A 19005-nucleotide genomic window follows, 5' to 3' on the forward strand; every position below is an offset into this window, starting at 1 on the left:
TGTACAGCCACTCTGGAAAACAGTATGGAGGTTCCCCCAAAAGTTAAAAATACAGCTACCCTATGACCCAGCAATTGTACTACTAGGTATTTAGCCAAAGGACACAAACATAGTGACTGGAAGGGGCACCTGCACCCCAATGTTTATAGCAGCCATATCCACAATAGCCAAAATATGGAAACAGCCCAGATGTCCACTGACAGATAAATGGATAAAGAAGATGTGGTGTATATATACACATGGAATACTACTCAGCCAACAACAGTAACAAAAGATACCTTACCATTTGCAACAAAGTGGATGGAACTAGATGGTATTATGCTAAATGAAATAAATCAATCAGAGAAAGACAATTACCATATGGTTTCAGTCACATGTGGAATTTAAGAAACAAAACAAAGGATCATAGGGGAAGGAGGGAAAAATAAAATAAGATGAAATCAGAGAGGGAGACAAACCATAAGAGACTCTTAACTACAGGAAACAAACAGGGTTTCTGGAGGGAAGGAGGGTGGGTGGTAACTGGGTGACAGGCATTAAGGAGGGCATGTGATGTAATGAGCACTGAGTGTTATACGCAAATGATGAATCACTAAACTTTACCTCTGAAACTAGTAATACACTATATGTTAATTAATTGAATTTAAATTTAAAAAGTCAAAAGAATTAAACTTATGGCAATATTATTTCAAGGTTTTAATAGTTGCATTTTTTGTCTTAGCTATAGTAAGAATTTTTAATAGTGACATATTTTCCTCTAAATCAAAAAGGGACATGACTTAGGTTTGAGATAAAATTTCAAATTTGTATTGGCTGGAAAAATGGTTGGTAAAAACTACACTGCTAGGAGCACCTGGGTGGCTCAGCTGGTTATGCATTCAACTCAATTTCAGTTCAGGTCATGATCTCAGGTTGTGAGATTAAGCCCCATGTCAGGCTCCCTGCTCAGCAGGGAGTCTGCTTGAGATTCTCTCCCTCTGCCCCTCCCCTCCACACATACACTCTCTCTCTCTCAAATAAATCTTTTTTAAAAAAACCCACATTGCTAAAATATTTAATTTTGTGTTTTATAATTTATTTATAAATTTCATTGCTAAAATCAATTATTTTTTTATTAGGGACACTAGAAACTCATGTAGACCACTTCATTTAAACTGTACATATCAATTATCCACTAGGAATATAGCAATGACGATGTTTTACCTTTTGTCTTTCTATTTCAGCATCTTCCAATGATGTGCTATCTTTTGTAGATTTCATTGACTTTTTCTTTTCTTTTATACCTGGCACAACAAACCAACACAGAAGGGTGAAAAAATTACAAGACTATCTTGACATTCTATTTATACTAGGAACAAAAATGCAAGATATCTAGGAATAATCTTATCAATAAGCATACAGAAACTAAAGAAAGTAAAAAAATGTCATTAGAGATAACTATGGGAATGAATGAAATAAATACATCTGGATGGGGTGACTTATAAAGAAAGAATTTCTTCTGAAAGTAATGTATAATTACATTATTAATTTAAAAAGAAAAACCATGAGATCATTTGAATAGATACAGAATATGCCCTGGGTCAAATTCAACATCCATTCATATAATAGAACAGTATGGCTTAGTGTGTAATAAAATGCACTATCCTATATCACTGGAAAAAAGAAGGGATTATTCAGTAACTGGTGCTGGGAAATCTGCTTTACTCTGGGGAAAAAAATCAAGTTATAGCCTTGTCTCATAATGTACAGGAAAATAAAATGCAAATGGACTAAAGAGTTAAACACTAAGGGAAAAAAAAAAAAAAACCTATGAGAATTCCAGAAGACCATTTACCTGATCTTATATAGAAGAAATATTTTCTTAGCATAAGAATAATAGAAGAAATCACAAAGAAAAAAAAAGTGATTTGAATATATAAACGCTTAAAATTCCACATTTAAAAAATTCATCTGGAAAATGAAAAATTCTTTACAATAAGAATTTCATAGTAAAAGTTTAACAAAACAATTTTTCCTTCTCTAAAGACAAAACTGATCTTCAGTTAACTTTCTATGCCTATTATTAAATACAACTACTTATGGTAAAAGTGGCTCCTGACTAGTAACACCGCTTATATTTCCAGGGACTCAGGGACTTCTGGAGACCACAAGATGTTAGAGGAGATGTTCTCATCCTGAATGAGATAGTCATGTGCAGGAGCTAAGGGCACGTGAACCTGGAGCAGCTGGCCTGGGTTTAAATTCTAGCTGTACCACAGTTATGCTGTGGCAGTTTGGACCTATGCCCTTATCTGTAAAATGGGGATTCTAATAGCAGCACCTACCTCACAAGGTTATTGTGAGTACTAAATAAATTGGTCAATGTGAAGAGCTCAGTTAATGCCTGACACATGATGCTATAAAGTGCCTGCTATTACAACACATAAATAAGACGTCCTGGGCTCCTCAGTGATCATGCTGATGCCTTATTTTTTCTTCTTTTTTTGGTGTCTCTTGGAGTGGGAGGGGTGCAAAAGGAATTGGTATCAGGGTATTGAAGTATGAAAGACTAGTTTAATGAGTAAAAAGTTTCAGAATCTAACAGAGACATGTTCTGTTACTCTAAAATATTATTACACAATGCTAATCTTCTCTACTGAATGCTGTCCTCTTTGGCTAGGCTGTGCTCTGTCCTTCCAACACAGAGAAACTAATGGTCTCCAAGGTAATACTGATTAACACTTATATAGCACTTACTGTGTATCAGGCAGTAGTACTATTCTACTCACTTTACATGTATTAACTAATATAATCCTCACAACAATGCTATGAGGTAGATTCCATTATTTGTTATAATCTTCATTCTGTGGAAGAGGAAACTGAAGCATAGAGAGATTATGTAATTCTCTCAAGTTTAGTAAGTGAAGAAAACATGATTCACACCTAAGGAGTCCAGCTCAGGGTCTCTACTATTAATCACTAAACAACATTCCTTTACTATTGAATGTCATTCTCTTTGTAGCAACTCTTTCTGTTTGAAATACATTTTATTGTGAGATAGTAAGAAAATTCACATAGCATAGAATGGTTGAGTAACTGCAGCTAATAAGGGTTAACAGGAAAAACGAAGCCTAAAAGTTGAGAGAGGCTTTAGAAACTGCTCTGTGGCATGCCCAGCTGAGAGAAAATGCCAGCATGTAAGTACTGCTTAGGTGCACCCCTCAGTGCTCCTAAGGCATCTGTCTGCACTGCCAGAAAGAAATATTTGTTGACAGCCCTTTTTCCTAGAGTGAAAGCCTTTATTGTTCCTATCTCAAACATTTTCCAGGAAATGATGTATCTACTTTCCGATTATCATTTTTTCTCTATTTTAAAATGTGCCTATTTATACGTAATATCAGCAAGGTTCCACTTTCTTGGGGTCTGACTTCTACATCCTAAGTTTACTTCTGCTCTATGTTTTCAAGGCAAGAGCTCCTTTTTGAACTGAACAGACAAGTGACACATGCAGAAGATTGTTCTGTGGCAGGAAAAAAAACCAGGCTGTTTATGATTAATACATAAAGGAGATAAAGATCTTCATATACAGCTGTGGGAAATAATATCAAAGAGCCCACAATGAACTGTTCCGGATTTTAATAACAACCTGGTGAAAAGTCATAAAAATAAACTTGAAAGAAAGATTGTAGCAAAGGAGGAAAAAAAAGGAATCTCCGAAATTGTCAGGGCTAAAAAATGATATTCAATTTTAACATGATGAAAATTTCTTTGCTCATAAAGAATTTACTGTGCTGGCCCAACTGTTTAGCCAGATAACAAATAACGTGTAGAGATCTTTTCTGCACTGTTAACAAGTTCATATTAAGAGGGTGTATCTTAATGTTTTTTAAAAAGCGCGTTGTTTTTTTTTTCCTTTGGAAAATTATCAGACCTAAGTTAGATAAAGAGTAATAGGAAAATGAAAATCCCTGTTCTGAAATGTTATCTTTATTTTTCAGTAAATCTTTTGGCAAGTAAGAAACCAAGTGTCCTGGGACTGCTGCGAAGTACATACGGATGATTCTAACGCACTGAATAATTCTAAATCAGATGTTATGGACTAAAAAAATAAATTTAAAAATCCTTACTGAGGCTACTAACTCCTTAAGCCAAAAATGTAACAGAATACATCTATGGAAATAGATATGTTGCAAAAAGTTGACCTGTGAAAGGACTATCTGTAAAGGAAATTCCATTTTTCATTACTTGTAATGTCCAACAAGTATTCTCATAAAAAACTTCCTCCAAAGGGTTTAGCTGAGCACTTTAAAAAAAATTTTTTTATTTATTATTTGACAGAGAAAGACACAGTGAGAGAGGGAACACAAGCAGGGGGAGTGCAAGAGGGAGAAGCAGGCTTCCCACCAAGCAGGGAGCCCCATGTGGGGCTCGAACCCAGGACCCTGGGATCATGACCTGAGCTGAAGACAGCCGCTCAACGACTGAGCCACTCAGGAGCCCGGCTGAGCACTTCTTCTATCAGTTAAAAGAATTCACTGGAGGTCAAATGCAGTCTCAGTACTGACCAAACAGGAGTGGTAAATCCCCTTGCAATTCACTGTTTTTTGTAGCAAATTCCAATGCTCATAATTAGACACACACTGTTAATTGTCTTTTGGACCTGGGCATTCTGGCTTTGCTTGGAAATCCAGCAATTCCCCATGTCAACTTCTTATACACATGGGTCCTGGCTCTGGCTTTGGCCTTTACTACATACTTTGAGGGTTACAAAAAGTAAAGGGAGTCCATCAATATTCAGGTTCTACCATCTACCACTGGCCCTTGTGCAATTCAGCTATGTTTTCTGAGCTCCAATTTATGCACCTATAAGGTGGGCTAAAGTTTAGATTAGAGGATAGAATACATATAAAAGCATTTTTAAACTGTAGACCAAAATATACAAGTAGTATGATATAAGCACTCAACATACTAACTGAATGAATCAAGTATATGTAGCATATTGTTATATTTTCATGGTAGTTTATCAAATATCTAAAGTAGTTTATCAAATATCTAAAGTTGTCAAGACAAAGGATATATTTTAACAGGGTAGATTTACATGTGATATACTTTATTTTATTCCTACTTCTTCAAAAACAAAATCTTTATTAAAGAGTTTACGTGATTAGACAGCAATAAACAAATTTTTCCAATACAGCTGACCCTTGAACAACACAGAAGTTAGGGGCACTGACCCCCCACACACAGTTAAAAATCCATATGTATCTTTTGATTTCTCTAAAACATAACTAGTAATAGCCTACAGTTGACCTGAAGCCTTAATAATATAAAGAGTCAATTCATACAAATTTTATATATTTGTTTTATGTACTCTATTTTTAAAATAAAGTAAGCTAGAGAAAAGAAAAACATTATTAAGAAAATATTAGATACATTTACAGTACTGTACTGCATTTATCATAAAAAAACATGTAAAAGTGGATTCACGGTTCACAGTGCAGTTCATACCCATGTTGTTCAAGGGTCAGCTGTATTTCATTTCTAAGAAAAAAGTAACTTTTAACTAATTCTAGAAGTACATTATATTTCTGAAACTCTCATTTGATATCAAGTTTGCAGTTGAGAAAAAAAAAAAACAAAAAAAAAAACTATAGCAAGTTTATAGTGTAGGGGGAAAAAATAGAAGGAAAAATGAGAAAAGATTTCTAGTACTCACATTGGCTCCTAACCCAAGCCAAACACCAGGTCTGGCATTAATTAATGAACTCAATTTCTCCATAGTTTGAAGAGTATGTTAAGTTTAGCTCCACAGGACTGCCAAGGGCAAAGGTGTTATAAATGTATCCAAGTCCATCTGGCTTAAAATGTCTCTATCCTGCTCAACCATGGGACTTGAACTATACACTCTTCCAAACACTAATGCTTTCCTTCCTATTCCACAGCTGCTCCTTCACAGTTTCTTCAGTGTTCATCCCCCCATAGTACCTTCACCAGTATGAAAGAGTAATACTACCTTGTGTAGGCTTTACCTGACCTCAGAGCCCAATCCTGCATTCTCCTCCCTTACCAATACTTTTCACCTCCAGTTCCATGGTTTGAAATGCTATTTATATGCTACTAATTAATTCCTAAGTTTATAACTGCATGGACTTCTCAGCTGATCACCCAGACTCCTTTATAAATGTAACCTAATATCTCCAACATCTCAAAGTGATTATACCCAAAAGGACCTACTGACCTTACTTCCCACCCAAACCTATTGTTCCTACATTCCTTCCTAACTCAGTAAATGGAAGAATATTCCTGCAGAGACTCACACCAAAAATCTAGAGTTATGTTAAATTACTTCTGTATTCAAGGAAGTCAGTAAGTCTACATCCAAAATGTATCTAAAATTCCATTTACTTTTCTCCTTCTAATTCCATTACTGGCATGCTATCTAAACCAACCATCATCTCTTGCAAAGCCTGGTCTCCCAGTTCTCACCAATGCTTTAATCTGTGCTCTTTTTTTTTTTTTTTTTAAAGATCATTTATTTATTTATTTGACACAGAAAGAGAGAGATCACAAGTAGGCAGAGAGGCAGGCGGGGGCGGGGGCGAAGCAGGCTCCCCACTGAGCAGAGAGCCCAATGTGGGGCTCAATCCCAGGACCCTGAGATCATGACCTGAGCCGAAGGCAGAGGCTTAACCCACAGCCACCCACGCACCCCAATCTGTGTTCTTCACGGGAACCAGAATACAAACCAGATCTTGTCATGTTCTTGCTTTAAAGACCCTTCAGTGGCTTCCCACCATCAGGAGAGAAAAATCCAAATGTGTTGCCACGACACAAGACCCTTCAGGGTTGATCCTGTGCTCCAGTCTGGCCTCATACCTAACTCCTCTAACCATGCTCCAGCCACATCGGGGTCCTTCAATTTCTCCAACACGGTAATTCCTTCTCACCTTGCAGCCTTTCTACCACTTACCTCTTGTCTGCGACGTTCTGTATGCAGGACTCCTCATTCTACAGGGCTTAGCCAAATGTCATCAATTCAGAAAAGTCTTTTTTGCCTACCCTATGTCTAAAGTAAGCTACACTCCTTCATCTCAGTTATATTCTCTATATTGCCCTATCTTCTTTAAAACACTGACCATATTCTCATAATATTCTTTGTTTACCTATTTAGCATGTCTACCCTAATACCATAGACTTCTCAAGAAATACAACCTTCCTTGTATTATTACTGCTCTATCTTTAGCCTAGCAGAGTGTCCAGCACCCAGTGGGTAATACTTACTATTTGTATGAATAAATAAACACGGCAAGATACTATTTTTTGGCCCTAAATCTTATGTAAAAAAATTCTCAGTCTTTGTTTTTCTTTTTCCTTTAAAGAAACAACCTCAGCCCAGATATAAATAATTACTCCTAGGATATACTCTGAAATCAAAAGTATACTGAAAGCAAACAAATTTTATCTATACCTTCCTTTGGAACTTCTGCTACTGCCTTTCGAGAAAGCTTATTCACAATTTAAATGTGCTGATTCCAGGAAACAAACCACCCCAAGCCATCAAAACATTTTTAACTTACTCTTTGAATTTTACCCCAAGTTCTACAATCTGACCAGATTGTACATGCCAAATGAAGCACTTTGGAATGAGAACAAGGAAACTATAATGCTTTGCATTTCTCCATTATAAATTTGGTTTCCTGAAATCAGAGGATAAGGCTAAAATCCATCATCTTCTAGAAATGACCACTCAGGTATGATAAAAAGCAGAATATGCTAAGTTTCCATTTCCCTTTCCAATGCCTAAGAATCTGACATCCTATAATAGACTTTATTCATCTTGATCTCCTTTTCATCAATAAAATGTCAGTGCTAAAAGGCTATAATAAGCAGGAAATAATTTTGAGCAATTTTGACTTTCCTATTGAGAACTATTCTGGCCCACTAGTCACAAGGGACAAGAAGCAGGGAAATTTCATAAAATCCTTCTCTTTACAATGTCAGCTTGGAGTTGCTCCAGGAGCAAGTCTTTTGGAGTTTATGTGTGTGGTATTTAGATCAGGGAAAGGCAAAATGCATGAGAACAAATGGAAAATGCTTACAGTAGTCTCTGCACTGACTTAGGTCTAAGTATGGCCTGAACTTTACCACACACATTTACACGTACCAAAAAGCTAAGAATGAAAAAATTCAGGAAAGAATGAGAAATGCATACACAATGGAAACAAAGCTCCTTGGATATAGGAAACTGAATGCCAGATAGTTCAAGGAACCAAGGAAAAACAGGAGGAAGTTGGCTTTCTTCTGCAATGATGAAGCAGGACAAATGTAAAATGGATAAAATGGAACATAGATGTTTTTGTATATTTGAGCAGAAAAGCTTTTACACATCACCTAACACCATGTAAAAATTAAAAGAAATTTATACACACATCCACATGAACATAAATTTATTTCACGTTCACTTTTTCATAGCCTTTGCAAAGACCTAGAATAGATGCATCATAAAAAAGCAGTGAAAGCACACAAGAAGCTGACTTCCTTTTTCTCTCATCCTTTCTCTCATCAATCCTTCCGTAAGGATACTTCTGAGAAAGGAATCCCTGGTAAACCATTAATCAATCAATCCTCAATCACATCACCAAAAGCTTCCTAATGAAATTTCTCCTTGTTTATACAGGGGCATGTTGACCCTTCCTAAGCTGAGAGATGTTTATACCCCATTGGACAGACTGCTTATAAGCCACTAACAGAGCTACACAAATTCTAGGAGTTTTTAAGAGAATGGTAGTTTATACTGTTTCTACCCATATCACCTTTTAAAAAAAAAACACGCCAATTAAAAACTCAAATATGGGCTGGCTTACCTATTTTTGTCATTTCTTCGGCAAAGTATGGGTCATTCAAATCAACATCAGAGGGAAGTTCATCTTCACTGGCCTCTTCAGCAAGAGCCTTAAAGTTGAATATAAGAATATATGTAGTTTATTACAAAGACCATGAAGGAAAATCCTATCATTTCTTTCAAATCAAACAGTTCAATCTAGAATTAAACCAGTTTTTAAAATGGATTGGTTTATAAAATAACTCCCATCTGAGTTATTCTTTTGTTTGTTCAACAAATATTTATGGAATGTTTAATAAATGCAGAAAACTGTAGGGTTTTTGGAGAAATAAAAGCTATCAAATATATAGTTTCTGTCTTTAAAAACTTTATAATCTCTAAACAAAAGCTAGACACATAAACCAGACACATATATCAGTAATAGCAGTTCAAAATAGGAAGTGCTAGAGGGGCAAAAATGAAATGATAAAGACATTCAAAAGAGAAGAACACTTTTATGTAGCTGACAGCAAAAGTAGGTGACCTTTTCTCTCACAAAACTGAGAAACTGCAGTGACTATCAATAGTTTGAGGTATATGGTGGGTTATCATTTAAATTATTATTTAAAACAATTCATTTGCTGGTTCAAGAAAGTGATTTTTTTTGGGACGCCTGGGTGGCTCAGTTGGTTAAGCAGCTGCCTTCGGCTCAGGTCATGATCCCAGGGTCCTGGGATCGAGTCCCACATCAGGCTCCTTGCTCCACAGGGAGCCTGCTTCTCCCTCTGCCTCTGCCTGACCCTCTGCCTCTGCCTGACACTCTGCCTGTGCTCCCACGTGCTCTCTATCAAATAAATAAAATCTTAAAAAAAAAAAAAATGTTTAAGAAAGTGATTTTTTAAATTATGAAAATTAAAATGTATACAAAAGCAGTTAAGGACACCCAATTTCAATAATTATCTTGCTTCATTTGTAATCCGCCCCTGAAAACCCTTTGGCTATTTTTAAGAACTGTTGGTTCAATTTTTCCTAATTAAATTTGAACAGATGGTCTATTAAATTAGAATATTTAAATTAAAAATCAAGCCTATGGGGCGCCTGGGGTTAAAGCCTCTGCCTTCGGCTCAGGTCATGATCCCAGGGTCCTGGGATTGAGCCTCACATCAGGCTCTCTGCTCAGCAGGGAGCCTGCCTCCTCTTCCTCTCTCTCTGCCTGCCTCTCTGCCTACTTGTGATCTGTCAAATAAATAAAAATCTTAAAAAAAAAGAAAATTAAAAATCAAGCCTATAAAATAAATAGAAAATATGAACTAAGATCAGACTAACCAGATTGAGTTTTATTCCGAGGAATCTAAAAAATGAGTCATTTTAATAAAAATATTTAGAGTGCACATTGCTGAACATCACCTTGCATGCTGAAGAAGACCCACCAAGCCCTAAAGAATATTCATTTTAATATTACTATCCTTTTTTTTATCCTTTTATTTATTTATTTTAGAGAGAGAGAGAGAGAGAGAGAGAACACAAGCGAGAGGGGCAGAAGGAATCTCAAGCAGACTCAGCGCTTAGCAAGGAGCCCGATGGGAGGGCTCAATCTCACAACCCTGAGATCATGACCTGAGCCAAAACCAAGAATCAGATGCTTAACAGACTGTGCCACATAGATATCCCGATATTAATATCCTTTTAAGAACAAGAGCTAAAAATTTTTCACCAAACTTACAACAGATTCAGTAATAATATGTTTCTAACGAAGATTATGGAATCCCTACAGATCTAACTACACATCTATCCACATATTTCTTTAACTGCTTTTAGATCTAAACTATAGCTATATCAACTTTGGCCCATAACCATGTACTGATTTCTTTAGTAATAATTTCCCAGTTTCAAAACTGAAGTCACAGAGAGGAAAAGGGGAAAAGTATTTTTAACACGAAGGAAATTCTTAAAACTCTTCTCTACATGAAAAACTGTGGATGGAAGGGATCTGCTGGAATCTAATACCAATCCAGCACAGAGCACTGAGTCTAGAACAAACTGGCTTTCAACAGATATATTTTTAATAGCAGTAATAAAATTAGTCATCTTAGCCCAATGAAGGGAAAGAGTAAAAGCATAAGATAAGCTCGAAGTGCCCAGCAAATGAAAATCAAAAAGAATAGTTGCTAAAGGTCTCAGATACAAGTGACTACTTTATTGACCCAAAAAGGACTCACTTGTAAGTTTTACAATAAACTGATGGCTTAATAACTTGTGAAATTATCCCATTTAGAAGATATTTTATTGCTTACTTAGTTTTTATTTTTTTATTAACATATAACATATTATTTGCCTCAGGGGCACAGGTCTGTGAATCATCAGTCTTTTTTTTTTTTTTTTTAAATTTTTACTTATTTATTTGACAGACAGAGATCACAAGTAGGCAGAGAGGCAGGCAGAGAGAGAGAGAGGGGGAAGCAGGCTCCCCGCTGAGCAGAGAGCCCAATGTGGGGCTTGATCTCAGGACCCTGAGATCATGACCTGGCCAGAAGGCAGAGGCTTAATCCACTGAGCCACCCGGGTGCCCCGGTGAATCATCAGTCTTAACACAATTCACAGCACTCCCCATAGCACACTCCTCCCAAATGTCCATAACCCAGCCACCCTATCCCTTCCCCCTCGCCCCCCAGCAACCCTCAGTTTGTTTCCTGAAGAAGAGAGGCAGCTTATTGATGAGGACAGGGCTCTTACCCTCCTCATTTTATTATCTATTTCCAGAAATACTGACTAAAATAGAGGAGTATAAAAAAAATCCCTCCAGTCCATCATTCAGTTTTGCAGCCCTCTGTCTTTACAAGCACTGGAAAGTCAAAGCTGTACCAAAAGCACAAGCTTCTGTAGGACAGAAAGAAATAATACTGTACAGTAGAAAGGACACTGGAGTAAGAGAGATCTGGATTCCAGTCTCAGCTTGGTCACTAACAAGCTGTGTAGCTGGAGATAAATCAGTTATTTTTCTACAACTATAAAGCATTAGAATTGGACTAGAACAAATCATTTAAGATTATTAAAACTGAAAAATTCTGTGATTACTGATACTATCTTAAGGCTATAACAGTACTGCTAGAATGCTGCATTTCAGTGATAAGAGTATTTTTAGTGGCAAAAATCGTTAAGTGGTCTCTGCTATTTCTAAAGAGTCTGTGGAAAAGATGTTATCCTCAAACAATGGGAGTCAAATCATATTTTCAAGACAATATTTAGTGCAGAGGAAATAATCCTTAATAAAAGGGATTTAATGACAAGATGTTAATAGATCCATATGGTAATAGTGAAATGTGAAAAATGCAGGTTGAGAAATGTAGAGGAAAAAATTTCACTCATGTCAAGAATTTCTGTATGTAGGGGCATCTGGGTGGCACGGCTGGTTAAGCGTGTGATTCCTGGTTTTGGCTCAGGTCGTGATCTCAGGGATATGAGATCGAGCCCTGCACTGGGCTCTGCACTTACGTGGAGGCAGCTTAAGACTCTTCTCCCTCTGCCCTTCCTGCTTGTGCTCTCTCAAATAAACAAATCTTAAAAATTCTGTATATATACATCCTCAAATAAAAAATTCTGTATGTATCTTTCTTCCTCAAAAACACAAATAGAATTGAACTGTTTTATACCTAGGTATCAACTAAACTAAGTATCTTATTTGGTGGCATATAAAGGTAAAATACTAGAGCACTGTAGTTAAAGTGGCTCTGGGCTTTTATTAGGATTTCTACCTCAGTACATCACTTTGCAGAAAACACTTAAGCTATTGGGTTCTTCCTTTCCTTTCTTACAGATGTGATGATAACAAGGCCTATTCTAGTGAGTGGTTACATTATGAGATAACGGATGCCAAGGACCTGGTACCTCGTGATACATGGTTGTTGTTCAATAAATATTTGCTTAAAATATCACTGATACCTTCTGTTTCTTCTTTAGTCTTTTTTTCTCTTTCTTCTTCTCTAAAAATTGTTCCCAAGGGGTCAATTTATCTTTTCCTTCCAATTTGTTTTTGACCATCTCTTCTGCACTTTCTTTCAGACCTAAGAAAAAACAGAGTTCAACTTAAAATGTTGTATCTTCATTCATTAAAAATGTAATTTACCCCAAAAGATAATTTACATATATTTACCAAAATAACAAAATAAAATGCAATACTAAATTGTGTAATACTCCACAGAGTAATATAGGATCAACTCATATCAAAGCTATTTCTTAATAAAAAAACAATAAACTTAACCAGACCAAAATAAATAAACAAACCGAACAACTTGATATACAGTCAAGCCACTGAAGTAAAGTCTTTCATTTAGGTTCAGATTTCATTTCTCTATACTTAATTGTTTTGAGACTCTAAGAAAAATCCTGGAACAAAATCTTCTCAGTATATGACTAGTAATTCATTTTTGATGGCAAAAAGATAAGTGGTCTTTAACATAATTATTTCTAATTGCTTCTGTTGCCCAAATAAAAGACTGTATTCCCTGGAAACTACAGGGGACTAACAAAAATTGATTAATAAGGCAATCCTTGTTGAGCACCCCCAGAGAAAAGAATTCTCATGTCTCAAGTACTCTGTAAGATACATCCTTATGATCAAAGGACCACCAAGGTCAGATCCCACTTTTATGGTTTACCTCTTTCAACGTTATCTGTTCTTGTATTTCATCTTTAAAGGTCCTTATTTCTTATATTCTACAGTTCCTAATTCATGTTTCTAGGTGGCTTATGAAATAACTGGACTGGATGACAGTGAGAAAGAAAAAGCCCTGAGGCTGACCTATTAGTCCTTGAAGACCCTCACTACTGCCAAAATAAAGGAAATGTGATTACTGTGTTGTTACCTTTGATAATAAAGACGTTTGTTTTATTTTGTAGTATTTTTTGGACATTACATTTGGTTTGGGGAGGAGGAAGCTTCACTATTTATATGACATAATATTCATTTCAGAAAAATAATACTTAATGGAATGATTCAAAATGTTTTTTTTTAAAAAGGTTTTATTTATTTATTTGACATAGAGAGATCACAAGTAAGCAGAGAGGCAGAAAGAGAGAGAGGGGGAAGCAGGCTCTCTGTTGAGCAGAGAGCCCAATGCGAGGCTTGATCCCAGGACCCTGAGATCATGATCTGAGCCAAAGGCAGAGGCTTAACCCACTGAGCCACCCAGGTGCCCCTCAAAATGTTTTTTAAGAGAGACATGGTCAATCCAGATCATCTTCCCAGATAATACTCTAAATTCTAAGATGAAAGCAATCCTAAGGATATAACAATTCCTTTTCTTCCTGATGAGTATACTGAGACAAAGAGTATTCAGCAACTTGCTAAGAACATGCAGTGAGGAAGCCACATGACTATAATTGCCTGGTTATCCTCTATACTATGACCAGATACATCTAAAATGCTGATTTGACCCAGAATAAAGAAATGTATAAAGTGAATGAATAGAGGGGCCTGGGCGGCTCAGTCGTTAAGCATCTGCCTTCAGTTCAGTTCATGATCCCAGGGTCCTGTGATCAAGCCTGACATCAGGCTCCCTCTCCCACTCCCCCGCTTGTGTTCCCTCTCGCTGTGTTTCTGTCAAATAAATAAATAAATAAAATCTTAAAAAAAATAAAGTGAATGAATACAGTCAAAAGCTTTGGGCCTCAGGTTCCTTATCTGCAAAAGGAGTTTGGTCCAGATCAGAAATGTAACCCTCCCACCCACATACACCTCCCCCCACCCACTCAAAGAAAATATTTGGTAGAACTCCAAATATGTAACAACTAGAAGTAGTGTTTTGAGTCTTGTGCCTCAAAGAACAGCCTGAAACAGCTGGAATAGATGTTCTCTAAGGTCCCTTCCTTGGCTTTTAGGCCAAGACTTAATCTTCAAATTTCTATGACTTAGAAAAGTATTAAATTATCTGCATACTCAAGGTTATGTAGATTTGTTTTTATGATGCGCTGCTGGTAAGATCTCTGACTTACTGAATGCTAAATCAGAAACACAACTCTCAATTCAAAGATGTTTCTTATGAGAAAAATACAGTTCTCTTTACTAAACTGTTTTTAAGAGAAATGTGAACAGTATAAAACGATGTCCAGACCTTTGAATCAACAGATATACAGCATTTAGGAAATGTAAACTGGGATCCATGGGAGAAAGCAGCAAATCCTGACAAAAGAAGTTGACTTGAAATCACAAAATAATAGGTTTATATATTATGCCTATGGGCTAGCATACAACCAATCCAGTGCAATTCTACATGCACAGTACTATATTATTAGAAGGATATGATGTTTAAATAATCTTTAAGGTATTCTAGTATAATTTCCTCAAACATTAAGATTTTATTACTCCAAAATACTAAATTAATGTGTTTAAACATTTTTTTTTCACCAAAAAGTATTCTTTGTTTAATTTTGATCCTTGAAACTTACTATGATGCTAAGGAAAGTTCTGTATCATTGTCTCAGGTAACTAGGACACTGCTTTGATGTGTCTTTTTTTTTTTAAAGATTTTATTTATTTAGAGAGACCACAAGTAGGCGGGGGGAGGGGAGAGGAAGCAGACTCCCTGCTGAGCAGAAAGCCCCATGTGGGGCTTGATCCCAGGACCCTGAGATCACGACCTGAGCCGAAGGCAGAGGCCTAACCCACTAAGCCACTACCCAGGCGCCCCTGCTTTGATGTGTCTTAATCTTTTTGGGAAACATAGATACCTTGAGAATTTGATAAAAGATACAGAATCTCTCCCTGAAACACTGTAGTACCGGAAAAACTTGCATACAGTGTTCAGGGACTTATGGATACTCCATGCTCATTTCTATGTAAGGACTTAGGGTCTCAGGGTCTCAGAGGCAGCAGAAGACTACATGAAAATGGGAGGCCAGCTCCCAAAACTGGAAAACTCATTAGCACTGACATTTGTAGATTCTGCAGCACAGTTCTTCATATCAGAACTGTTGTCATTTTGTACCAAATAATCCTTTGTTGTGAGGAGTTATCCTGTACATTGTAAGGGGTTTATCAGTATCTCTTCACTATCCACTAGATGCCAACAGCCCCAGTCATAAAAACAAAACAAAACAAAATGTCTCCAGATATTGCAAATGTCCTCTTGGGAACCAATCACCCCTAGTTGAGAACCACTGTTCTAGACAACGATTAGAAGTCACTTCTGAAAAAGAAAAGACTATTTCATTATTTGCATCATATAAATTATGTGTAATTTTATTTGGTACTTGATTATATAATGTCTTTCACTTTCAAGTTTTCTCCCAACTAAAACAAAGGCAGCTAAAGTCACCTTCTTTTGTATTCCATGATATTCTACATAGTGCCAGACACATAGTAAGTACTTAATAAACAATTGATCTGTCTTGAAGAATTCTTATTTCAAGCCAACTGTTTGATCTTGCAAGTTTGGAACATACTCTCCAACAGAAAATGAATCAAATTTAAGATATAAATACAAATGGCCTTCATCTCAAAGTGCGGTGTGTGTGTGTGTGTGTGTGTGTGTGTGTGTGTGTGTGTGTATGCTCCCGCGCGTGCTTAACAGACCTACAGCTCTAGAATAATTCATGAAATATTATTCTCAGAAAATATAAATTTTTGGTGTTTAGCTTGTTTATAACAACAAAGAAATAGTTACCTTCAGTTAAATACAGTCTGAAATTTTTTGCCTGGCTCTCACTTAAACATACCAAATGTGTATTAAGTAGAATGACAAACACATTGCAGTGAATTAACACAACACCATGATAACTTAAAAATGCTTTGTTCTCATTGTCATCATGAGGTCATTTAAACCTCTTGCCACAGATCACAGTTGTTTATGTTCTGGTTCTTAAAAATATGTCCATTCCAGAAGTCTCTTGGCATATGCACAAGAACATTCTTCAGACAGTTTCAGCCTCATTTGAGAGCAGCCACTATGTGACTAAAAAACAACTTCATTATAGCTGTTTTTAGTTTTGCACAAATTTGTTTTTAAAAATTTTAAGTGTATAGCCAAAGACTGCCGAATTAGTTAAAAATAACATCAATAATCCTACAAATAAGGAGTAGAAAGCTCTTTCAAAGCCAACCATGAACACAGATGACTCAATTATGACAATAATTTAAGCAGAATCCATTCAGAATTATTTTGGCAATTTGCATATGTACAAAAATACTTTAAATATGCTTTCAAAATCCACTAAAACAAAAGTACATTTCCCCTGACCTTACTAATATGAAATATTTGGAAAGTCTTCAACAGGTAGGACATGAATAACTTAAATTAACTCAACTAGGTACTGTAGTTGGTTTTGTTTATAAAAACAAAATGCATGTTTTAAGATTTCTGATATAAGCTGAAACTAGCACTTTTACTTAAATGAGGACTTAGGATCCACTGAGAACATGAACACTTACGGCTCTATCTTTATTTATGGTTGTATGTTTAAATCAAACAGTGTAACACTCAATTCCAAAAGCAGCTTTTAAAATGTAACTACCACCACCACCACCACTGCAAGGAACTCCCAACTTGGAATTCACTCTGGGTATAAGGGTTTTAAAGGAAAACCACCAACCATGTTCTAAGAACACTGACATCAAAGGCACCCTTTCAAACTGGCCAGTTATCCTCAATGGTGTGGGGAGAGGGAAGAACACATTTACTTATATAATAGAGGTCACAGGAATATTTGTTCCCTGTGAGTAATGGCGATCTTCACCAGTGGCATTTTTTCCCCTCTACGGTAATCAAGTGATTATGTACTTAGGATATCCTCAAAGCATACTGGTTAAGTCATACTATCCATCTTTATAATGAGAAAGATGAAGATTTGAAATGTTTTGAACTTGGTTCAAGACTTGTTTGGAACAAGAAATTGTTCAGAACATGTTCAGAATTTGGTCCATTCTTTCTTATTTTAACTTCTGTAAGTCCCTTTCAAATTCTTATAGTACTATATTTTTATCCTGTACCTGTATCACAGCTGTAACTTCATAATTTGGGTGATTTTTAAAATTATTCTTAATAGCTATCTCCTTTATTAGCTTGCAAGCTCCATGAGGGGAGAGGCCATTCATAGCCTGTCTCCCTACCAGTCCCACTGAGATTCATCCCGGTGGCTAGTGGAGGGCCTAGCCTAGTAAATGCCTGTTGACAAATGAAAGGATAAACAAGTCAAATTTGTTGCCAACCTTATGCACAAAGGCAACAATTCATGAAATTAAAGAAGTAAAATAACAACTAGTTTGGGGAACAACAGTAAATAGTAAAAATTACCAGTCAGCCAAAACCAAAAATGTTCTTCTTATTCACTTAATACTGTTAGTATACTATTATGCCTACTATATGGAAACAACACAGACATCTTTAATAAAGATAATGATAAGAGGACATATGCAAGCTACTTAGACTAGAAATGGTTTCTCACATAACATTTAATTTGTTATCTCCCAAAACGTTCAATCAGGTATCCATAGAAGATACCTCTCAAGTCTGTACTGAATGAATAAATGTTAATGCTTTTTGCTGTTGCTGATTATCTAAAAGTTATTTCAGTGGGTAGCAACTGTTTCACATTTGTCTTGAATTTGAGCTTATACTCTAACCTCTTCTAAATCTCCTTTTACCCTCCTTTAGAGTGATACCTTCCATTTGTAAATATTTTCAGTTTACTGTGAACCAAGGTGTCCCTGCTTCTTAGAATTGAATGTTCTTTAGCTGACATTTGGGCCTCATTTAGGGAGCTACTGTTTTCTGTATTTGTTTGTAATTATTTGTATTTTATTTTTGTTTGCTTTTCAGATAGTTTGTAATCACAATGTACATAATAACAACCTGTCCTAATAATAACAGAGTAAAATTCTGGCTGAGTTTGGTGAAGCCATTCAGCTATTTAATTTATGGCAAAGAGGAATGACGAACTGCCTTTTCTACTGTTATTTTTTACACATTAATGTTTACAGACAAGGTAGAAAGTAAATATAAAACTTTTCGGCAAATGGCTAAGATGTAAGGAAACAAAGGGGATTTTCTGGAGTCTAGTCACAATAAGAAAACTCAATCAGAACTGTTAAACTAGCTCAGAAGCCAAGGACTTTCCCTTGGGGACATACCCTATTCCACTAGGGTCCAGGATGGATCTTGGATTTTAATGGGCTGCTAGCCAAGGAAGACAGGAGACAAAGTTTGGAGCCT

At 36.2% G+C, this 19005-nt stretch overlaps 1 protein-coding gene across 2 annotated transcripts in view; it reads right to left on the reverse strand.

Annotated features, from left to right (window-relative positions):
• The window catches only part of LOC111141537 (ESF1 nucleolar pre-rRNA processing protein homolog), a 62100-nt gene that overhangs the window by 3422 nt on the left and 39673 nt on the right, over positions 1–19005 (reverse strand). For both annotated transcript variants that reach the window (XM_022494148.1, XM_022494149.1), the window contains exons 10-12: positions 12740–12861; positions 8844–8931; positions 1204–1283 (exon numbers count right to left, since the gene is read on the reverse strand). In XM_022494148.1, coding sequence (XP_022349856.1) covers positions 1204–1283; positions 8844–8931; positions 12740–12861 — 290 coding nt within the window. The remainder of the gene's footprint in view (positions 1–1203; positions 1284–8843; positions 8932–12739; positions 12862–19005) is intronic.

This window comes from Enhydra lutris, unplaced genomic scaffold (assembly GCF_002288905.1).
Source record: "Enhydra lutris kenyoni isolate GAN:26980312 unplaced genomic scaffold, ASM228890v2 scaffoldscaffold6, whole genome shotgun sequence".
NCBI lineage: Eukaryota > Metazoa > Chordata > Mammalia > Carnivora > Mustelidae > Enhydra > Enhydra lutris.